At 40.1% G+C, this 24449-nt stretch overlaps 1 protein-coding gene across 1 annotated transcript; it reads left to right on the top strand.

Moving 5' to 3' along the window:
• The first annotated feature begins 854 nt into the window (after positions 1-854).
• cog3 (component of oligomeric golgi complex 3) lies at positions 855-24328 on the top strand. Its single transcript, XM_006639014.3, has 24 exons — positions 855-1049; positions 1329-1679; positions 2448-2594; positions 2991-3052; positions 3613-3778; positions 4602-4676; positions 5078-5170; positions 5753-5878; positions 6300-6380; positions 6944-6987; positions 8254-8380; positions 8911-9002; positions 10123-10262; positions 10694-10854; positions 11111-11219; positions 11361-11485; positions 11644-11733; positions 14620-14740; positions 15573-15661; positions 16975-17109; positions 17462-17537; positions 17945-18072; positions 18317-18415; positions 19143-24328. The coding sequence occupies exons 2-24, from the start codon at positions 1503-1505 to the stop codon at positions 19170-19172; spliced, it is 2493 nt and encodes an 830-aa protein (XP_006639077.2). The 5' UTR covers positions 855-1049; positions 1329-1502; the 3' UTR covers positions 19173-24328.
• Positions 24329-24449: the final 121 nt, after the last annotated feature.

Here is a 24449-nt window from a genome sequence, read left to right as displayed (position 1 = left end):
TGGATAAGGTATGACTAAGACTATACTAATTTTCTTCTTGAAATGCCCAACTTTCTAAATGTCAGAAGGTTTACCTAGGCATGTGCACAGTTTTTTTGTTTAAAATGAAAACAGTTTAACGCAGTCTATTCTTTCTGGTCAAATGTCTAAAGGAAGATATCTTTTTTTTTTCTAAACAAAGCATTTTTAGAAATAAAATTATTTTTGGTGAATCATTTTTTTTTCCTTTCAAACTTTGCAAAATCAGAATGAAATGAATTAAATGTACCCCTCCCCCTGTCTATGATCCCCAAGTCTCCATTAGAGGTACACCACCTATCAAATGACTCCTAAAATGAAATTGTGTGGCTAGACAGAAGTACGAATCCAAGTGTCCAGCTCCCTGGATGTAAGCCATAAGAGCTCCATATAAATAATGTCAAAGATAGGACAGCGTTCAAAGATTCCATGGGAGGAAATGAGAGGCTCTGAGTGCAGTGACAGCATCTTTTCATCTGCTGCCGAGAGGAGACAGGCTATGTAGTAATTGTTTAGGAAAAGCACTAGCTGAGAGCAAAGAGCACTCTTGTTTAAAATGATGGCAAAAAAAGCAGATCTGTTTCCAAAACACAACCACATCTGGACAATCTCAAAACGAGTAAAAGGTGCCCTAACCATCCCGGGGAAAGAGCTTTTATAACAGACTAAGGGCAAGGAAAAAGCATGAATGGGTAAAAAAGCACTGTTGTTAAAGGAGACGATATGATAAAGCATTGTACAAATGCTAGAATCTTCACACAAGTTCCAGAATTTGTGACTTGTCTGTCTTTGGGAGTCACAGATGTCGAAGAGGCGCATGAAGGAGGGCCATACGCTGTGACAGGAATGCTTTACTAGATTTACTTATTTTGTGGTATATCATACTGTATAGGCCTACCTTAACCAAAAACCAGCTTGTCGGTTTAAATGTGGTCTGTTGTGTCTTTTTGAGTTGGTTTAAGAGCAAGAGATCCAGTGACCTTCTGCTCTATCCCAAAGTGTTCCTTTCATTTTAGTCAAAAGAATTTCAGGTGAAAATCTCTTTCTCCCCAACCCATGCACTGGACTGGAATATTTTAATAGTTGGTGGCTCTTTTCATAAAATTGCAACTAAAATTCGTTGCATTGGTTAAACTGTAAAAATAATAATAACATAACGTGACAGCAATCATTTTATTGTTATTATTATTCTTGTTAATATTACAATAATAAAAAGACAGCACCTTAATGTTCAGATTGCTCTAAAACAATATGTATAATTACCAAAAATATATCCTGGCGTTCTTATCTCTCGTGGGCTAAATGTGCAGGTCAACGTACAGTAGCTGAGACAGCTTGTCACTACAAGCTCTGTGCCCGCTTTCCCCTTTAAGAAGGCACGCTTCCTGGATGCGTGGCTACAGGGGCGCCTTATGGATTGGCTGGCGTCTGACTCTGAACTCCCAGCCCCCCGGAACAGGATCTCCTGTCAGTGCTGACGTTTGATGTTGGAGATGGCGGCGGTGGATGTGTCTGTCTTGGACCAGAGTGAGAAAGAAACCCGGGAGAAGCTGTCTCTCTGGGACCGCAGATCGGACCCCATGGCGCCCCTGACAGAGCGCCAGACAGACTCCATTCTGGAGGTCCGAGCAGCCGCTGAGAATCTCCCAATCCCTTCTGAGGTGAGGTCCAATACAGTGGCTAATTAAACGGCACCGTGGCCCTGGATACTCAGGAGTGTCTTATCAGAATAACATAAGAGTTATCTACGGCGGTTTGTTGTGATTGTCAGTGATTTGAAGGCTTTTGTAGTTAAAAGAGAACGTGCTATAGAGGTAGAAGGGGAGTCGTAGTAGTGTGCGTAGAGGGTGTCTTCGCACACATCCTGGACTGATAGGGCAGTTCTGAGGCTCTCTACTGCACAATTCGCGCTGATTTAATGCATTTAAATGTATCGGCTGTTTTTCAAAATGTGTTGAGAAGTTAGATTTTCTAGTACGACAGATCTTACATGACTTACAAGAGGAGCATGACCTGTGTTGTCTGAGGTCAGGTCCTAACCAGTGTCTCTAGATGCGTTCTTTCAGTTTGCCTGTATGCTTCGGTCTGCGGACCACTTTTCTGTCCCCGAAGTTTCCTTGGAAAAAGTGCATCTGTACATTGATAACATATAAGCATATCAAAGGACTGAAATGCATGAATGACTGTATCTCAGAAATTACTCTCTGTGCTTCAGTTTGTCGTTTTGATTTATCTTGTGGAACTATGAGTGTATATAATTTTAGGTGGGCAGGGTAAAAGGTGTCACTGTGTGACTCGTTTAAACTCAGACTTGGGTTGCCAGGGATTTTGTCTTGAACCAGCACAGTGACGTAGTGTGATGGTGAACCTTCCTGTTCAGCACCCACCCTGAAAGCGTAACGCTTTGTGCCGGATGTTTCCTGAACCAGTTGCCCATTGAAGACCTGTGCAGCCTGACGTCGCGCTCGCTCTGTGCCCCGCTGTCCACGACGGTGCCGGCTTCCACAGAGGACGTCCTGTTCAAGGGCTTCCAGTCGCTGGGCATGGAGAATGAGCGGATAGAGACCGCACAGCAGGTACTGACCAGAGCGCACGGCCTCTGACACTGCTGGCATCCTTAGTCCTGATAACAGTATTTGAAGAAGCCAGAGAATCTCCACTCTATCATCTTCTTAGCTAGGAACGCAGCAAAGCTGACAAGGGGGCAAAATGACATTTTCTTCGTTGAATTGCCATCACAAGGCTTGAACAGGGCCTGAAACAGCCCCTGGCACTGTTTTGCTTTCCTACTAGGTGACAGAATACCATCAAAACATGTAATGTCTCATGTAGAAAGCAGGACAGAGTCCTACAAATAAACACAGAAGTTTAAAATTGAATTGAAATTTGATTATTCCATGATCATTTGTGCTTTCTAGGATCTGCTAAGAGTTTGTAAAATATTACTTATTTCTTTCCTCTTTGCTTTTCAGTTCTTCTCTTGGTTTTCCAAGTTGCAGACACGGGTGGACCAAGATGAAGGTGCAAAGAACAGGTTTGTGGGAATTAGTAAACATGCTTTTTGGAAATGTCTGAAATGAAGGTAGGCAAGTAGGTCTCTGCTAATTGATAAATGCAGCATGTTCCACAGTTGGAGATGGTTTTGTCTAAGAAATGTAGAGTCATCTGTTTTATATGCTGTCTGAACGCCAGTTAACCAAACATGGGGGAACATTCTCAGTGCTTAAAAAGAGAGATGACCATTTTTAGTATCTCCTAGTACCTAAGACTCATAGCACAGACCAACAGTACAGTAATCTTCTACCCAGAAGGAACAAGTAAAGGTTTATTCCATGGCGAAAACAAACAAAACGTTTTGGTTGTGGAGCGTTCTTTAGGTGTTTTTCTTTTCTTTTCAGCATGGAATAAACCTTTACTTGTTCCTTTGCAGCCTACGCATGCTGATGCAGCTACCTACTTGAACTACTGCTACCCAGAAGGCCATCCTAACTGTACTTGAAGACTTTCAGAATTAGTGCTCAGAATCCAGAGTGCAGTTTTGCACAATAAAAGCTGTGACACTGGTCCACTGAGTGCTGTATTGTTTTCCTGCAGACTGACCAGAGATCACCTGAGTGGTTTTCAGGACCAGTGCGATGCTATCCTGAATGATGTGAACACTGCCCTGCAGCACCTGGACTCTCTGCAGAAGCAGTACCTGTTCGTATCCACCAAGACAGGAACGCTGCACGAGGCCTGTGAACAACTCCTGAAAGAGCAGGTATTGTCTCGCAGCTCAAACATTTTATGCAGGAATTAAATTTAACATCAGCTGATTGTGGCTGCTAGTCTCAGCTGGAGGAAATGATCTCAGTAGGCCGCGGTTACTCAGAGGTAGCTTCTAGAAGTCAGTTCTGGTGTTCAGTGAAGTGGCTTACCTCATTTTCTCTGTTCAGCTAGGAACCAAAAACAACCAGGGCTGTTTTTAACGAGGGAATCTCAGTCAATGGGGGTTATCCCCTTGGAAGTAAATGATTTGTTCCACCTGGGAAAAGTGGAAAGAGAGACTTCTGTTTTGACGTTGCAGGAAGCAACCTGATTTGTGAAGACAGAGGCTCTTGTTAAAATCGGGGTTGTGGAAGAAAAGTGGGTTCCCAACTTTGTTAGAAAGAAAGGGATATAACAGAAGTGGTCAGGGGGGTGGAGTTAGAAATGGAGGGTGTGAAAGTTGACAAAGTGGCCGTTTCAGGATGCCTACTTGGAGTGAGTCAATTCCCAACAGTGCAGTTCATAGTGTAGAGTGGAAGACCGCACTATCACTGTTGGGAATCTTTAGCCACATATTGTAGAAGACAAGCAACTAGTAGGTGAAGACAAAATTGAAGCAGGAGTTGTCACTTAAAAAGAGCAGAGATTTACAGTTTGAAAAAACATGCATTTCCCTGCAGTTTGTGGGGGATTGTCCACTACAAACAGCACACAGATTGTTTTTTTCAAAATACTGCAACATTTACTATTTGCCGTAAGAATGATGGAAAGGTATAGAATGATGAGTAACAAAGAAAATAAATTATTGACTTTTATGTTTTATTGTCTTCCAACAGTCAGAACTGGTTGACCTGGCACAGAGCATACAACAGAAGCTGTCTTATTTTAATGAATTAGAAAATATAAACGCGGTAAGTTCCTTTTGAGGTACAGTATGTTGCAGCTTTTACATGGTGTACGTTAGAGTATGAAAAACATTTAACAGTTTGAGAGCTGGTGGAGCTGTTTAATGAAGGTATTAAAAGAAAAGATGTACTTTTTCTTTATAGGTTAGGATTCTATCTAATTAAAGGAAGGTTGGAGAGGCTCATCACCAAAGGCAGTATTAGTACTCATTCTTCTTTGATGAATTCCATGTTAGAAATCCAAACACGACAGTCTTGAATAAAATAAGATTTAGTGAACTGCCACTGTTATGGCTGTAGAAAAAAGATTGTTGTGTTGGAAGACATTAGAAAAGTGTAGTGTTCTAAATTTGACAGATTATTTTCTTATAAAGGCAAAAATATGTACGTTTTTTTCCTGTTTACAGAAGTTGAATTCTCCTACATTGTCTGTGAATAGTGAAGGATTTATACCGATGCTCTCTAAACTGGACGACTGCATCGAATATGTTTCCTCACATGTAAGTAGTGATTCAAAACTTTTTTTTAATCAGGAATGGCATTGAACTGAGGTGATTACACTGTACTTGCATTAGCCTTTAAACCTAAGTATACCCTTAATGAACAATAACTAAAACCCAATTTAGTATGAAAACCTGCTGTATGTATACAGTACATTCAGTAGGACATTTTGAAATACATTTCTAATCTAAATAAAAAAATGAAAAGACTGAGTATGTATGGGTAGGGCATTTTCAAATTAATTTATTTCTACATGCAATAATTCTTTATTACATTCATGCTATAGACATTTTCATACATAAAAACATAAATTAATAAATGTTGAAAAGTATGAATGTACACCATTATTTTCTTAGTTAAATCAGTATTTTGTTCCAGTTTGTCAAAGATATGAATCCATTTGGAAGCTGTTTCCCTGCATAGTGGAGAAAAAAACTTTTAATCAGGAAATATGTAAAAGATTACACTTTCCTGAGTAATAGGCGATTTGGTATTTGTCTTTCAAGGTTTAATTGTAATGTGTTTATCTTATGAATGTTACTGTATATTCTACACCTAACTGATTTACTTTTATTTTCCAGCCACATTTTAAAGACTATCCTGTTTACTTAGCCAAGTTTAAACAATGCCTTTCCAAAGCTATGCATTTAATGAAGACTCACACTGTGAACACACTACAGAACCTCACCACCCAGCTAACAAAAAGGGTAAGGGGGCAGCCAAATGACTTGGAAGGTTTATGATTATTTTGTTTGACTTCATAACCCAGGACCCCTCCTAAAACAACAACACAGCTTGATGAAAGAAAAATGAAGATTGGTCACTTTCAGTGATTGGTTTATGTCCAGTACCCATTTTGTGTGAGACAGTTCCTTGCAGAATGTCAGGTACTTACTGGGCTTGTAGAAAAGCCTTAAACAGACCTTTAAAACAAGACGTTTTAAAACCATTAAGCTCTTTTTGTTTTCTTTGAGTAAGGCATTTAAACGCAAAATGGAGGAAACATGCTAATCATTATATCTTGTTTTCAGAGTTAAGAAATAAGGCTTCTATTAGGCTAAACCTATAATTTAATTTATTTTTCTTCTTTATGTATTTACAAATTCATAAGTGTTTCATATGTTGTAGGATCCATCGGGTGTGCCTAGTTCTGAAAATGCTTTTACATTGTATTATGTGAAGTTCAGAGCATCTGCCCCTAAAGTTAGAGTAAGTATGATTTTTTTTCTGATGTGTGAACCTTGTTCTCTTTACATTCAGCCACTTACTGTTCTACTCCAGTCTCATAGCTTTTATAATTTTAGTCTTAACAATTTGAATCTAATAGGAGTATTACAAGAGATAATTTGGAGGAAGGGGTAACAATTTATTACTGAGTTTAGAAAACTGTACTTCTAACTGGTTATGTGTTATTCTGGGAATTTAAACTGAATTTCTCTTTCAGTATTGTAGCAGACTAATCATTTTGTAGTTTGCTACACATTGCTGGTGTTCTGGATTTGGTATTGTTGTTTTTGTAACGTCAGTCAGCTTTCTGTATGCAAGCCTAAGGACTTTTCTGGTCATGTTGACAGCCAATTGCTTCTCAGAAGTTAGTGAACAGATGCTTAATGTACAGTATGTAATGTAAGCTCACAATTTCTCCTGAGCAAAACCTCCTTTTTATATTAAAAGTTTCTTTATTCTTAAAGACTTCCTCAAGCCTTACATCCTTGACTCTTCTTCAATGTGTTATTCTTGCTGGCATCTTATAATTTCTTGTTCTGTTGCAGACACTCATAGAGCAGATAGAACAGAGATCTGAGAAGATACCTGAGTAAGTCCCCTGTCTGTAAGTCATACAGATCTAGTGCTGTGTTCCCTTCTGTGTGAAGGCCTACATGTTTTGGCAAGTTGTGGGTGTATCTCAACCACTTACAAAGTTAACGTAGATTTTTATGTGATTTTTGTGTAATGAAGATTGTAAAATGTGTGTATATAAATGATTCTATTCTTAAATTCCTGGTGTACACATTATTTTATTACATTTACAGGGTTAAAATTCAACATTTAATTTAATAGTTTGGTGAACTTTATTATTCTTTACATTTTACATATATGTATATTTAAGATATATGTAGTTTTTCTCATTTCTAGATAAAAATGTACAGAAAACATATTAATAATAATAATAATTGCTTACACTTATATAGCGCTTTTCTGGACACTCCACTCAAAGCACTTTACAGGTAATGGGGACTCCCCTCCACCACCACCAATGTGCAGCATCCACCTGGATGATGCAACGGCAGCCATAGTGCGCCAGAACGCTCACCACACATCAGATATCAGTGGGGAGGAAAACAGAGTAATGAAGCCAATTCATAGATGGGGATTATTGGGAGGCCATGATTGGTAAGGGCCAATGGGAAATGTGGCCAGGACACCGGGGTTACACCCCTACTCTTTTCGAGAAACGCCCTGGGATTTTTAATGACCACAGAGAGTCAGGACCTCGGTTTTACGTCTCATCCGAAAGACGGCGCCTGTTTACAGTATAGTGTCCCCGTCACTATACTGGGGCATTAGGACCCACGTGGAACCGTAGGGTGAGCGCCACTTGCTGGCCCCACTAACACCTCTTTCAGCAGCAACCTTAGTTTTTTCCAGGAGGTCTCCATCCAGGTACTGACCAGGCTTACACCAGTTTAGCTTCAGGGGGTTGCCAGTTGTGAGTTGCAGGGTGATATGGCTGCTGGCCATATCGCCAATTAAGACTGTTGACCCTGTAAGATGGGGTTTGTACTTTTATTTGAGATTGGGCTTACTCGTTCCTCTTAATAATAAAAATAAAACAAAGATAACTATGGTTGTGGTAACTGTGGTTTTTTTACATTTTGGTACATCTATCAATCAGCACATGTTTCCTGATGCGGCATCCAATGTTACATGGTATTGGGTTCCTTTTCTTTTCAAGATGTACAGTATATTACCGAGCCATTGCAAAAGACACTTTTGTTTCTGCTACACTTTTCTTGGAAAAGACAACAATGGGAAAGAGGCATCTGGATAAATCACCTCTATTTCCTTTTTTTATTTTCAGGTATCAGCAGCTATTAGGAGAAATTCACCAGTGTTACCTAGATCAGAGAGAGCAGTTACTCAGTCCCAGCATAACGTCCACCATTACAGACCTGACCAGCCAGAATAACAAGGACCACTGTGCACTGGTACGAGCCTTCACTCTTACATTGGCTTATATGGTTCCCACTGTCTGAGTTCCTCTGCTACAGTTTCATCATGCCGTCTACTTCAGTATCTGGTGCTTCATTGCTGGGTTTCAAATACATTGCACCAGGTAGTACAGTATATATTGTAGACTCATGTTCTCTGTGGTGGTTTTCGTTCAGATTTTCCTTAACTTCTTCTTGGTCTTGACGCCCTCTTGCTGGCTTGTTCATTATCTGATTGCCTGGCTGGAGAAATTGAGTGATTGTTTAAGGACGGAATGGATTAGGACTGAATGCATGTTGATTAGAAACCTTGTCATCCTCTGACCTCATCGTATATCCGTTCCTTCACTGCCTGGATAAGAAACACAAGCAACATAACAGTGGATAAATAACCAGAGTGTCATATGGATTAATTGGGGATATCCAGCAAACCATGTGGATTTGGAATGAGTGGTGCAATGTTTCTGGGACTAGGGTCAATCAAGTTGAGAAAAATAAACCTCTAACGTCCATCTGTCGCTATTTAGGTGCGCAGTGGTTGTGCCTTCATGGTCCACGTGTGTCAGGACGAGCACCAGCTCTACAACGAGTTCTTCTCTAAGCCAACAGTCAAGCTAGAGTAAGTATACCTGTTGTGGATCGTTAGCGCAGTTTTTATTGTGTCTTCCTGCAAAACCCATTTTAGCAGTTAAAAAGGAAATGTACTTTAGTTCATATCTACAAAGTGTAGTGCCAAGATAATCCAGTATTTATAAATATTAATTTATTTTGGTGGCTCTCCAGAGCCCTGACCACTGCACTACTTGTACTCTAATCCAGTAGAGAGGTTACAAATGACCGTTCTTGGAATTCTTAGGTTTTTACATTTCATTTAAGTTGTTTTCTGTGAGGTGAAAGTCATGCAGTATATCTAAATGTTGAGTGTAATCCAGCACAGCAGTATCTCACTTAGCACTGAAGATGTGTTCAGAGAAAAGGAGCACTGTGGGAATGTGTGCTAATAGAGGCAGATGTATCATGTGTTTAATAGGGTTGTGTTCCCATGAGCACAGTTGCTGGTGTTTTTATCACAGAATATGTAGGTCCTTTTTATGAAGAACAGAGTTTTTGAACAACAGAATTGGCCATGCATTCATACATACAGGTCTGAGCTCGCTTGGATTAACCACTGTCTGCCTTCACTCCTCCAGCTTGGTGGAGACTGAGGGGAGGAGCTACATTAGCCAGCTGGGTCAGGCTGTGGCTCTCATGAATATTAATATGCAAAAACAGGCGAGACCACGGTGGAGTTGTGCACACACAGAAACACTGAACGTTTACAGCTGGCATGAGGCTGGATTGCACATTAAACATGAGTGTTATGCCACACTCATACCGATTGGCTGAAGGCTGGATTGTTTTTTTGTTGTTTAGCACAAAAAAGTAGCACACTACTTTGCTGTAGTAATTCCATCTAGTCAGTATGCATGTCGCAGACATTCTGCTTTTATATTTCATGAAGGTTTTATATTTTTTGGAGTGGTTAAAGTACAGTAATTACTAGGACAAAGGGCGCTATGGAGCATTAGCTCTAATAGAAACCACATTGGGCGAGGTATTGCTGAACTTGTTCTGGGTTGTTACCTATGAGCCATGGGTCTTGCAGTTTACTTTTGTACGATCTCTTCCTGTATCTTCCACGATCTCCTTGGTGAGGTAGGCAGGGTTCGCACTGTCACGCTGAGCTGTTCCTTTCACAGTGAACTGCTAGAGAGGCTGTGCCTGTCGCTGTACGACGTCTTAAGGCCGCTCATCATCCACGTCATCCATCTGGAGACCCTGTCAGAGCTCTGTGGGATCCTCAAGAATGAGATGCTAGAGGACCATGTTCAGAACAACAGTAAGATCAGATCAGAATGCTGTGTGACCCGTTTCTCTTCACGGGGGAAATTTATCCTGTTTGTTTGTAAAGGCAGCTCAGCCTTTTTGCACAATCTAGGATGATTGTCAGTGTTTTTTTTCATCAGTCAGTGCAGGCTGCTGTACTATGCAAAACTACTCCTGCAGTGGAACAGGAAGTTCACTAAGTTCACGAAGTTAATTCCAGTTCAATTACGTTAGTCTGTGTTTGCAAAATCTTGTGGTACTTGTAGGGCTTGTAGTACGTGTTCTGTATATTCGGCCACTTCAGGAAACCGTGCAGGGCACTGTTTGCACTTATTCACTAATGTGGCTAATTCTGATTGTGTTCTTGCAATCTCTATATCTTAAAGAAGAGCCTTTAAGAGTAGCATGTGCCTCTGTGACTTTGTGTAAAATGTGTCCTTTCAGTGCAACAGCTGGGAGCCTTCGAAGCTGTGGTTAAGCAGATGTTGGAGGACGTTCAAGAGCGACTTGTGTACAGAACCCACATCTACATCCAGACTGACATCATTGGGTATAACCCTGCCCCGGGAGACCTGGCATACCCTGATAAGCTGGAAATGATGGAGGTGCGGAAAATACTGCCATTCCCTCGAGTTCACATCCCAGTGAACAGACCCAAATGATCTGGGATTTCAGGTGTTGTAGTTTCAGGCCAAAATCCTTTCGATTGGCGTGATTAGTGGTCTTCAGGCAATATTCCGTAAGATAATATAGAGTTTGCCTATTTTGAAAATGCCTATATTTGTGAAAGGATCCCCCCCCGCTCTGATTTCAAATACCTGACTTGGGTTTTGCCCCCTTTTCTTTCCCCATTTTGCTCAGAAAATCGCCCAGAGCTTAAAGGAAGAGCAGAAGAAACAGCTTTCCTTGGATTCTTCATTTTCAGATGTCCAGCTGGAAGACGCCGACTCTAAAAATGTCATCAAATCAGGTGAAACGGATGAAAGGGGCCCATGGGGAACCTCCTCCGGTTGGCCTGTACATCGGCCATCATTAGGTTTGTTGGCTCCCTGAGGAGGAGAGCTCTCCTCCTGAGCTGGCGTGTGACGGCTTGCCCTCTCTGCGACCACAGGTACTGGAGAAGCTCCCGGAGCTCGGCTGCACGCCTCCATCTCTCCGGCGGACTTGCACGGCATGTGGTACCCCACCCTGAGGAGGACCTTGGTGTGCCTGTCCAAGCTGTACAGGTGTATTGATGTAAGATGTCGCCCTTCAGCAAACCTGTCTGGAGGCAGAAATCGAACACCTCTCCCACTGTGAGGGTGGAAGTGAAGAGGTGGATGGACTGTTTTGTCGGACGGCTGACAAGCCGCGGTCAGTGAGGTTGCATTGATGTGATTGTTTTCTCCTTCTAGAGAGCAGTTTTTCAAGGCTTATCACAAGAGGCCTTGTCTTCATGTATCCAGTCGCTACTGAAAGCCACAGATGCCATCACTAAGAACAAGGTGAGTGGTTGCTGTAATGAAGATGATGCCTCGGTCATGATCCTGTGATTAAGTTCCCTAGGTATTTAAATTCTAGTTCACTCCTCACCTGGGAATAATAATTTTACAAACTGCTGAGTCAGTAGCCATGGAGTATTCACCTACCCACAGGTTTGAGCTGGGAGTTCGATTGTGTTTGTTGATTTTTCTGACTTGAGGGTTATGCAGGAATTCAGGCTTCAGGGAAAATGCTGCAGCTTTTGGTTGATCTCTGCCATAGCATGTACTTCATCTTTTCATACTACCCTGAAGAATGCATATCTTTTACTGGAAAGACTGAAACTGGTTATTTATGCCACATTAAATCAGAATAACGTCCATGTGCAGTGGGTAGTCTCCTACTCGCTTTCTCCTTAATCCACTGAATGGTTTGAGAAAGTATCCTGAATTTGCAGAGATTAGTTTTTTGCATGGGAGTGTTTTTGTTTTTTTAATTTGAACATTATTTACTGGTCTGTGTTGTATTAAATTTAATTTTGTCGATTTCACATCTTTGTATTTTGGTAACTTAACTGATACGGTGGCCCACTTGGTACTTCGGTAGTTTACATGACAGAGTTCAACCCTTTACTTTCACCACAAGAGCAGTTCCTGTTCAATTCGTGTTGCGGGATATCAGCCTCTGTGTCAGCGGAGCAAAGTGTCCTAGTTTATCCTGCCACTGGGGGAATCCTTTTGGAATTCCAGTGCACTGCAGTCCTAGTGTGTTGAGATTCAAGCATTTTTGATTTCCGATTAATTTGTATGGCATATTATAATGAAAATACAACTTGTTTCATTTGTATTACGGAGAGCTCTTTTATCTAATTTGAAACTTGACCTCTGTACATCAAAGCCTGAACTGCGATTATTTTCATGGTTTACATTTAATGTTAATTTAAGGTTTGTCACTTGTTTATCAAATGTTGCTTTATAGCAGATATGTGTCAAGGTAGTAAAATGCGTGTGGGAATCCTTCATCAGTTAATTTCACTTTATGACATCTGTAAAAGGTACTGAGTGGCAAAGAGTTTTTTTCCCTTTGAAGGTTGTATGTTCCCTCCTCAGGCTGAGGCATGTTTGTCACGCCTGCCTGGATCCTCTGTGTTAATGAGGGCTCTTTAGATCTGGTGTGTGGGGGCTGAGGTCTGAAGTTGCATTGCCTCAGGTTAGCGCTGTAAGACATTTATCAGATGTGTCTCAGCCAGTGGAGCCAGACCCCTGCCAGTTGGGAATGCTCTCTGGGACGTCCTGTGTGTGTCTCTGCAGGAGCTTTTCCCCGGCCTGCGATCAAAGAGTGATATACAGTCATTGTGGCAGAGCGAATTGGTGCAGTGTAGCTTAGTGAGGAGTTTGACTGGTGACTCAGCTTCTGAAACAAGCAGCCAGTGGAACTGGTTACAGAAGGATGGGTAATAGATAGGATTCCCTGCTCTGAATATCTTTCCAGTCATATGCCGGTTGAACACCCTGACACCCTTGTTCCGCCCGCAGTGCGGGTGGGATCAGCTCCCACAGTGGAGATCACTGCAAATGTAAAGCTAGTTGGTAAAAGAGGGCAAAACTGAAAAGGGAAACCACAGGCCAGTTATTACAGCATGTCTTTAGTTACTGATACAGTTACAGGAATAGTAGTGAGATGATAAACTCAAAGAATACTTCCAAAATGGTGGCATTTTAAGAGACGGCTAGAATTCTTTAAGCCATGAGGATAGTTGATAAAGCATATGCCAGGATATATTTTGAAGTTTGAAATGTTTTTTTTTAAATAGAAGCTTTCAATAAAGGCCCTTATAAAAGATTAATTTAGAAATGAAAAGCCATAGGAATCCAATTTAGTCTGTGCACCGTGATGAAGAACTGCTTAACAAACAGGAATCCGCACAGCATTTTATGGGGCACAGTCTCTGATTAGTTCGATCTGAGCTGTTCATCGTTTTTAGGCCCTTTGACCTTCATGAGCTATTTCAGTTATTTATGTTCTGGTATATTTAGAAAACTAGTTAGATTTACAGATGATGTGAAAGTAAAGCAGTTTGTTAACACAGAAACCGTGAAAAAAGAGATGGACTGGGCAGGCCCTTTGTGAATTAAATTTTACATCAATAAATGCAAAGTGCTCCACACTGGTAACAGGAAATACACTGTGCTGTACATATTTCATGTGTGGTATTTTAAGCAAGTTTGCTAGCATATTTAGCAAATAGTGTGCAATTTCAAACTGGGGAAGTATTGTTCAAGATTTGGAAAGTATTAGTAGGACCTCGTTTAAAAAAATTGCTCCATTTTGGGGAACGCTCAATAAACAGGTTAGCATAGCCTTAAAAGTCAAATAAGAGCAACAAGAAATATTCCTGGTCTCTGTGGATTGTTACATACAGATGTGTTAAAGGAGTTGGACCTGTTTAATGTAGAACAAATGAGATTGAGATCAAACCTGTAACCAGTATATAGAATCCTAAAGAGGATGGATAGGGTCATCCTAGGGCTGAATTATTTATACTCATCAGTGGAACGCCAGTACATAGGGTTGCACTGGGAAACTAAAGGAGAATCCATTCGAGATTAAAAATAGGAAGCCCTTGTTTACATAAAGAGTTGCAGATGTAAGGAACAGGGTTAATAAGCAAGTGTCTGAGTCTCAAACTGGAGGATCATTCAAGAAATGGCTGGGTGAAATTTTCGTTTCACTTGACTCCTATCACCAAGAGATGAGAAAGGTGGGTTAAATAGCTTTCCCTCATGGACAGCAGCCTTTCTTTTGTTCTTATGCCAGCACTGTAAGGTCACAGTCTGTTTAAAAACAAAGTATGCAATGGGTGTTAATAATGCAACATGGGTTTTACTATGTTCTCTGTTCTTGTGCAGACTCAAATCGATGGCCAGCTGTTTCTCATCAAGCACCTGCTGATCATGAGGGAACAGATTGCTCCCTTCCACACTGACTTTGCCATTAAGGAAATTTCTCTGGATCTCAAAAAAACTAAAGGTATGTACTGCCGGGTCTGGGTAGCTGGGTCCTGCTTCATAACATGATCTGTGTCATTTCTCAATTGTCTTTACTTAAGAACTCCTTTCAGCACTGGTACTGAATTTGGCTTGTTTATTTTAGATGTCTAAATGTATGTTTTGCCTGTCATTCTTGGTCATGGTAGAGTGATTAGATGCTGTAGTTTCACTCGCTTGTTCTTCTAATTCATGTCAGTGCCAGTGGACAGTAAATGTAAATGATCTGTCATTTACATTGCAATGTAGTTTATGTAACAGTAGTAGATCTGGTAATTAATAAATACCCTTTTTTACATACAGAGTGGTAGTTCTTACAATTAAAGCTGTATGTAAAGTATGTACAATGTACAATAGGTACTGAACAAAAAAAATAAAAATGAGAAGAGATCTTTCAGTTCATGTTGCTTGTTTGGTATTAATTAGTAGCTAATTAATTCAAGGATTTTATCCAGCTTTTTTTGAAGGAAGCCAACTCCCAACAACTTGGCTGAAAGTAATTTTTCTTTGTGTAAAAAAAGGAAGACCCTCCTATTTTTATGCATTTAATTATTTAAATATTTTCATATTTACTGATTAGAAATTGGAATCCAAACATCATGTTACAGCGAAGATCAAGTCTGATTTAAAAAAAAAATAGAAACACACAGTGCAGCTGTATTCCAGTTGTGGATGAGTACAAAGAACAAGATGGTTTATTGACATGCAGTATTAGACTATATCCAGTAGAGGGAGCCCCCACCCCTTTTAATATGGACGGGTAAAATGTTATATTTTTTTACTCTTGCTTTTATTTGCTCTTGTTTTTCTTTCAGATGCTGCTTTTAAAATTTTTAATCCTAGGACAGTTCCTAAGTTTTTTCGACTGAACAGTCACAATGCTATCCTTCAGTTTCTGCTTGAGGTAAAGAGTGATTCAGTGTATTTTGTGATCTGGATTACATATGTGCATGTAGTTCGAGTAGGGAGCTACGTCAGCATGCGTAGGCTGCAAAGGAACAGGTAACTGGTATATTCCATGCTGAAAGGAAAATAAAAGAAACACAACTGAAGAAGGCTCCACGGCCAAAACGTTGTGTTTCCTTTCTTTTCTTTTCAGCATGGAATAAACCCGTTACCTGTTCATATGTGCATGTATATAATAACGATCACTCCTTGTGTTCATTTACCACTTTACATATCAGAGTGGACCCGATTCATTAACCACTGACGCAAACAGGGTGAAGCAAGCGAGGCCAGACTGTGCACACCCAGAGTGGAATTTAGTCAGGACACTGGAATTAGAACCCCTGCACTTGCCAACAACCAGAAATAATTAGGATCCCTGTCTAACATAAGAACTCAGTGTTTCTGCCTTTGTATTGGGACATTGGTTTGGAAGCTGTGGCTCAGAGGGAATTGTACCACTTTCATCTCCTGGATTTCCCTGGGGGTCTCCCAGCCTGTCACTGACGGGGCTCTGCCCTGCCTAGCTTCTGAGATCAGGCTAAAAGGCAGCAATGCTGCTTGTCAAATGTATACTGAGAGGCTTCAAAAACACAAAAGTGAGAACAGCATTTGAAGCACTTGTTGCTTTTTCAGTGTCTTTTAGTGTTAACGTAGTTATAAATGTGTACCAGGATCATAGGAGCTCATCAGGCCAGAGCTCATCCTGGTTTCTGAGCACAGGACTCCCCTCCCCTGGGTGGGACAGCTGTCCATCACAGGGATGACCACCCCAACCCAGTAATTCTGGTCCACACTGGTAGAGCTGGGTGACCAACTGGGGTAAAGTACCTCATTTGAAGGTACACCAGCAGTGTGTGCAGCTGGAGCTCACACCGAAGACCCAAGATCCAAGATCCAGAGGAATAGTCCCAATATATGCGTATAGTGTCAGAATGAGTAGCTGAGTAAGTGCAGCTTGAAAAGGAATATGAAGAGGTTATTTCCATGCTGAAAAGTAGAAGGACAGATAAAACACAACAGTTCAGCTGTGGAACCTTCATAGGTATGAAGTGTGTATACTCGCACACAAAGATGACTCCACAGATGAAACGTTTTTTCTTCTTGCTTTTCAGCATAAATTAACCTGTCCGTCTTCCTTTATATAGATCCATAATGTCTCTACGATTATTCTGGCTTCTCTTGGTAATGGTATAAAATTTTTGACGTTTAAGGTGTTATACAGAGTTTGCAAAGGCGTTTTAAAGCTGTAGACTATTATCTCTGCTACAGGGAACGCCCGAGATAAAAGAGCATTATATAGACTCCAAGAAAGATGTCGATCGCCATCTGAAATCCAGCTGCGAACAGTTTATCCAGCAGCAGACCAGGCTTTTTGTGGGAAACTTGGAGGAATTTCTAACCAAGGTGAGGAAAGTCGGAAAAGAAAAATAAATCACTCTTTATATGTTACAAGTGTTTAAGAATGTTGTGCAGATGCAGTTATACTGTAATACCTTTTAGCTTAGCAGGTTTGCTGATTTAATGCAGCAGAACCACACTTTCACAAGTTTTAACTCAGTAATTATTATAGTCAGCTTCTGAGTGCGATGACCTTAAACAAGCCTCTTCATGTGGGCAGACACATTGTACAGCACGTGTTGCTTTCTGCAACTGTTTGTACAGGTTTTCGATGTATGCTTCTCTGTAGAAGCCACATCTGAATTTGATGGAGCATTACATTAGTATGTAGTCTGTTTACCAGTGTGCTGTTTTTCAGGTGACAGCACTGAAGACAATGGCCAACCAAGGGGGGCCAAGCTATAATCTTCCTCAGCAGCCATGGGCACAGCCTGGTGAGACCACCGCTTGCTCACAGACAGAAGGGAATAAGGCTTGTAAACATGTCTGTTAAAACATTTGATGCAAAGTCTGGTTCCTGTTCATCCGCCACTGATGATAAAACTAAAGCATTATATCATAAATTTTGTTGCAAGAGAGGACGTCAAGGGTGCTGGCACAAACTACATTCTAGAGGATGAAACATCTGAAGCCTTAATCAAATGTGTCCAAATCCCTCCTCCTGTCAAGTAGTCAAAATAGGGCTTTTTTGTCTTTTTGCAAGAAACGCCAGTGTTACAAAGACGTTGGCATGTTGCATAATCCATAACCTGGAATTGCTAATTGACGCTGTAAACTTAAGCCGTAAAGCTTGTTTACGCTGCTCATGTTGCTCCTGGGCCTTTCTTTCTTTCTTTCACAGCCAAGATCAATGAGCTTTTGACGGCCACATACAGAACCATGAAAACGAAACTACCAACAACCTCGCAAAGCATGTCTTTGTACCTGGCCAACAGAGACACAGAGTTCATCCTTTTCAAGCCAGTCCGGGTGAGTAGCCCAGAGTGAGGGGTCTCAGTGAATTAAACGTCAGTCCACCTGGAATGCTTACTGAGGCAGATAACTCAGCTGTGTATTAAAATGGTTATAAAGTATGATGGTTGTGTCAAAACGCAATAGAGCTCCAGATGGCACCTTTGAACTTGTTTGTATTCTCATATTCGGTTTTGTACTTGGACCGGGTCCTTTTCAACACAAGAAAAAAACATTGTTGTTGGTGTTTTGTCATTTGTAGAACAATATTCAACAAGTGTTCCAGAAGCTCCACACAGTTCTCCAAGAGGAATACAGCGGGGAGGATCTGCAGATCATTGCCTGTCCCTCTATGGAGCAGGTACTAATTATAATGCAGTCTGCTAGCATTTTGAATATTGGGCATCAAGTAAGGAGGAGACTTGAAATTCCCAGATGATGAGGTTCCCATACGCCAAATATTAGGACAGACCCCCTCCACCACCCAGAAAGACAGGACGTTAGGAAAGGACAGCAACATCATAGGACATCAGTGGCAACAACAGTGGACCTGTTAAGAATGTTTTGGAAGTCTTGATTGTGAATTAATGAAGCTGCCTTAGTCCAGTGCTGCAGTGATGATACTTTTTTGTAACAATGTGAACTCACTGTTCTGCTTTGGATTCAAGGATTGTAAAAATAGGATAGATATGGGTTACCTTCCCTATAAAATAAACTGTAGGTTTTGATTCTTCAATCTCACCTTCTCAGCTGAAAAAACGATTATTTTAAAATCTGTTATACTCCAAAGTTTTGCCCTTCCTTTTCTGTTGTATGTGTGTGTGTGTGGAAAACATGTGGAATCCATAAACCCCCTAAGCACATGTCAGAAGAGAAGTCAGCAGAAGTTTGAAACAAGCTATGCTTTATCTCGTGTTTTGATGGCATTCAAAATGTATTTAGACAACATTTACAAAATATAACGATTTGTCTGGTGTGCTGTGTGTTAATTGTACTTGAGCGATGCTAATTTTGACACATGATTTGAATGGTGCTGAACAGCCTCAGGGAGCAGTGCGCCAGATCTGAAGCTCTGTTTTCTGTTGCAGATCAATTTGCTGCTGTCGGTAAACAAATAATAACCAACCGCGAAACTCTTGAAGAGGCAGCCACTGGCCTTAACTCTGGAGGTGCTGTCGGGATGCAGGTGTCGGGTTTTCCACGTTCACCACCTCTTCTTGCAGATTCATTCAAAGAACTCGAGCTGCAGGTTTTTTTTCCCCGGACTTGTGAGAATGTGTTGTTCCTTGGGACATGTTGCACAGTAGTTAAACCAAAGACGATGTTATGCTGACAAAGGAGAACGCTGGGTTTGCCAACATTTCATACGCATTTTGTATTTTCTGTTTCTTTAAAAGTTCTTAGACATTGAAAAAACAGGTTATAATACGAGAAACAGGAAGAAAGTGAATGTTATAGGTGAACTTCTCTGTGAAGTTGGGTGATTATTGACATGTAAATGGCACCTCTTCCCCTTAGTTTGATTTGGTACCATTTTCTGTTACCAAGTATTTTTTTCCTGACATAATTTGGTAAGCTTGCAGCCACAGTTGTACCTGTATATCTGTTGGAGTGGTGTGGTTACTCTTATTTAACTAACATCTGAAGAAAATACCTGATCACCTTCTTTTATGTGCTTTTCTGAAGACGATATTGGCAGAAGCAGGTTTTTCAATAAATATATATCCTGCACTTGTATGAATTCAGGAAGTAGAAATGTGTCAGTAATCACATAGGGCCCAGGAAGGTTGGTTTTCTAGCAGAAAGCTGAGGTGAAATGGCATAATCACTTAGAATCACAAAATTTTCTTCTAGTACTCTCAAGTAACTGGTAGCAATGTGCATATCGGTTTTGTTTTGTACTATAGGAGTAAAATTCAGAGGGTTTCCTTTGTCAAAGGTAACATTACTGAAAGAGACTCATTTATGGTAGGGTGGTCAAACTTATTTGTTGTGACATTTAAATGTACTACAGGATGACTGTATATAACAAATTATCAAGATACTAGGCAAAAGCAATAGATAATATTTTTATTTGTAGTGTCCTGCATTTTTAGTGTTTATTTTACATTGAAATACCTCCCTTTAAAATGCATTTAACAGTCGTTGTGTCTTCACTGGATGACAATTTTGTAGAACTTACAACTACCCCCTACATATGGGAATGTTTTAATCATAATTATCCATATTTAAAATATCATAACTGATTGTTTGCTCTGTTATCCTGAGAAGAAAAGTGTCAAGATATTTCGTTCAAGAACTGGACAACACATCCACCCCAAGCTATCAGAAATCCCGATGTAATTGAATTTCTGCTACAATGAAGCATGTATTTTTAATACTTGTTTTCTCAGTTTATGAGGTCATATTTTTTTAAACTGAAGATGCTTCCCTTTTGACAGCTCTCATTTATTAGGGATTTTTATTATTGAACATACTCCTTATTTTTTAACATAATTTCAGCAAAACATATTGCTTCTGAGGCACAGAAATTGAGGAAAGCCATTCCTCTGGCTGTAAGAAGTGTGGAAATAGCTGAAAAGGACAAGTGGTTGTGTTGCCTATAGTCACCTGTTATCCATGTTTTCAAAAGTTTACTTTTTTACATTTTTATATTTTGTACTAACTACTATATTAAGTTAAATAGGTTAATTATCATAAACATGCAACAGTGTTCATATTTTGACAATCCAGTAGTCTTTAGGTAGGAACAGTGAATAATATTGGATGATTTTCTAGACCTTGGGAAAGAATCATGAGTAAAAGAGTAAAGGGGGGATGTGTTACTCTTGAGAAACACATTATATCTTCACAAGCCAAGATGTGATGCTTATATGTATATCAACTGGTAAACTACAGTACTGACATACGGGAATGATAACCCAGCGCCTGTGATAAGTTTGAAACCTCTCATCTCTTGTGATTAGTAGAGTTTTAGTCTTTATACTTGGGAAACAGGCAAACGTCAGGGTTCAAGGGACGTTCTGTGGTGGAAAATAAACATCAAAAAGCAGGACACTATTTGCTAGATATCAGCCATACAAAACACCAAACATCTACAAATGTACTATAGATCTTTGGCTACAGCTACCTGTACAAATCGAGCATGAAGGCTTTCCATTCACTTCTATGAAGAAATATCCTTTTCCCTACTTGAACCATACAGTTTTATTTTCTGTTCTTCAGTAAAATAATAACAAGAGCCTCAAAAAACATTAGTTTCAGCGTTGATTCAGAATTTGGAGGATTCACAAGGAAGTGGGAAGCATTTACAGGTCTTGGGGTGTTATTTCTTTATCAGTGTTTTTATGCAGCGTTGTGCCCTTGTTGAACTAGAGCTGTGCAGTTGGACAGAGGTAGAGATCCCAGGAAGATGAAACTGATACTTTAACATCACTAGATCTTAACTTCAGAGTGGCATTTGAGATCCTGTCATCTAATGAGGCTGAGTCAAATGATCATAGAACAGGCTGTTCAGATGTTTCACAACTCATTTGAAAGATTGCTTTAGAACATTACACTGAGTACACTGAGGAACATGACTTCTTAAGAAACATAGGATCTAGCCCACATGCAGTAGCCTATTCAGTATTTAGTAGTTAATGGATTCAAGGAAGTCATCCAAATTCATCCAAGGAACCCATGGTATTGGCTTCAGTAAAATGGCTGAGTAGCTTGTCACAGACTTCCTCAGCTGTTTAGGTAAAGAAGTGCCTACTGGTCCCAGTTTTAAGTGCACTTCTACGTAGTTTCTACTTATGTCCTTTTGGTTCATGCTTCAGTCTTCGTTCTGAAGACATCTGCCGAGTAGGCTTTGTCACATCCTTTGGGGATTCTGAATAACAGTTCCCCTGTATTTTTTCTCTATTCAAGATGATGAAGGTTAGAAAAAGTTCAGTTCCTTCATCCTGTCAGCTTAGGAATCAGATTCTGAACAAAAACAGTTTCTTGTCTCTCATAGTTTGTGGACATCTTTAGACTGGGACAAGATAGGCAGGTGAGTTCATGGCAGCCATTGACTGGGTTCCTGATGAATATACCAAACAAGAAGAACAGAAAGGGAATTTTAACCATAGATGTGATATTGTGCACTAAAGGTGGTCCAGCAGGTCGTATTGATCTCTTTAAATTTCTAAAAGACAAGACCTCAGACAGAGAATTCAGTTAGCTGGGCTCAGGGTTAATTGGTCCAATTTAATAGTGTTGTGGTGGTCTGAAGCCGTTGCTGATGTAAGGATACTTAATTCGCCTGTTGGGTTGCAGATTCTGAGCAGTGGTGTGGAGTCCTGATACCGGTGGGCCAGTGTGTCTGCAGATAGGTCTTCATTCCAGCTCCTAATGACCTCACTCATCTAGCTGTTGCCTTAATTGGAACAGCTTTACTTTTGTCAGCTTTACTTTCTACAGAAAGCCTGCAGTCACACTGGCCCTCCACAGCCAGAACTGGGGACCCCTGTCATTGTGGATGTCTGGTGTGATGTTGGCTGATGAGAGAGAGTGAAAGTAAAGGTTGAACTATACCCTAAAGTGATACAGAGAGATTGTTGCCAGAAATTTTGTACAGTGTTTTCTGAATGTATTGACCCACATTCATTATGTGGAGGCATTGCTGTTCCTTTCGAAAGGTCATCAAGTAAGAGTGGCTGGTGGATTGCAGGGGTACGCAACGTTTGCTTTGATTAATAACAGTGGGTATTTTTAGTTTAGTTATTTTTATTCTTCTCTATTGGAATATTTAGTCTTTGGTATACATAGTATGATTTCAGTCCAGATGTGAGAAGAGGAAACTAAATAATTTAGTACTTCTGTGCTCTGTCTTTTGTTTGTGGGACAGATTGCCTCTCTGTTTTTTTGTACAGCTTTGTAATGTATAGATTTTCTAAAAGCAGACGTTCATGGTCTTTCAAAAACAGTTGTATTTAGGAATGCATTATTTTTCCACCAAACTAAAGATGTTGTGCAGATTTATTATTGCATAAAAAACGTTCCTCTCTGGATAAGCGGTTAACATAACATAACTTATGTTAATCCTCTAAACCCAAGTTTTAAACCTCTATACTAGAGTCTTGCTTGATAGGGGTAGTGAGAAGCATCTTAGATGCTTTCGAAATACAGCTTTCATAATATTATTTTACAAAATACAAAAGCTAAATGGATATCTCTATTCATGACATATCACATCTTTTCCTGAACTGAGATCTCTAAAAAAGCAGTGTGGTGTGGCTCCGTTGGCTGTGTTCTTTGAGCTGTCTGGAACATTGTGCTGTGCTGCCCAGGGTCCAGCCCATCTGGTGGATTATCTGTCCTTCCTCCATTATCCAAAGTTTCACCTTCTACTCCTAGAGTTCTATTGGCCTATTGTGCTAGCTGTGTTTTTCCACCTGTGGTAATTGGTGATCTCAGAGACAGCTTTCAGGCATGGCCACACTGATCCAAACAGTACCTTGGGCTCTGTGGGAGAGCACCTTGGTTCTGTAAAAATTAAGACTCACAAGTACTTTCCGTCCCCAGATGTAGTATTAGAGCCCACTGAGATGCTCTCTCTTTTTGACCCTCAAATATTTTCATACTCTTATCATTCCACCCCTGCTTTATTTAAGTCAGTTTTATTGCCTCTTTACTGGGACAAGACCCTTTACCTTGTTCCGAGATGGGTATAAAAGGCAAAGATGAAAACATAGCTAAACTATGATCATTAGTGGGCAGAGACTTTGGTATGAAATTACATTACTGTATTGTACAAAGCTTGTGCTGGAACTGATTGTTTCATCTTCTAGTGTTAGGGTTTGTAACTAAATCATTGGTCAACAATGTAAAATAAGTCTTCTCTGTGTGTGCAACACTCCATGACAACTGGTTTGCTGTATACTTGTAAAATAACTGTATATTTTTTATTAAAGATTAGAGCTAAAGTTGCAAATAAGTAATATTGGACTGTGATTCTGTCACAGTTGTCCTTCATCTGGTCACACACAGCAGTTGTCTGGTCTAATTTGCTGATTTCAAGGAGAAATATTTCTATGAATGGCAAGGGATTGCATTGGGTGTTCCTTATCCTTCAGAAATGATTGAAGAGGTAATTTAAAAAAAATAAGGTTTATATTAACTTTTAAATATGTAACATTTTTATAAACACAAAATGTAAAGCAGTGTACATAAAATGGAAATACTGTATTTATCTATGAAGAATGCTGATTCTGATCACCTTCAAATAAAGGTTTTTTTTTCTCCCCTGTCTACTGCTTGACTCCTTGTATTAGGGTAGCAGGGTCTTAATACTGTATTTTCATCACTATTTACATTGGGAATTCATTATGCTGCATCACGAAATGTAATTTTAGAAAATAAAACCTGAA

This window comes from Lepisosteus oculatus, chromosome 15 (assembly GCF_040954835.1).
Source record: "Lepisosteus oculatus isolate fLepOcu1 chromosome 15, fLepOcu1.hap2, whole genome shotgun sequence".
NCBI classification, from domain to species: domain Eukaryota; kingdom Metazoa; phylum Chordata; class Actinopteri; order Semionotiformes; family Lepisosteidae; genus Lepisosteus; species Lepisosteus oculatus.
This window is presented reverse-complemented; position numbering and strand designations above follow the sequence as displayed.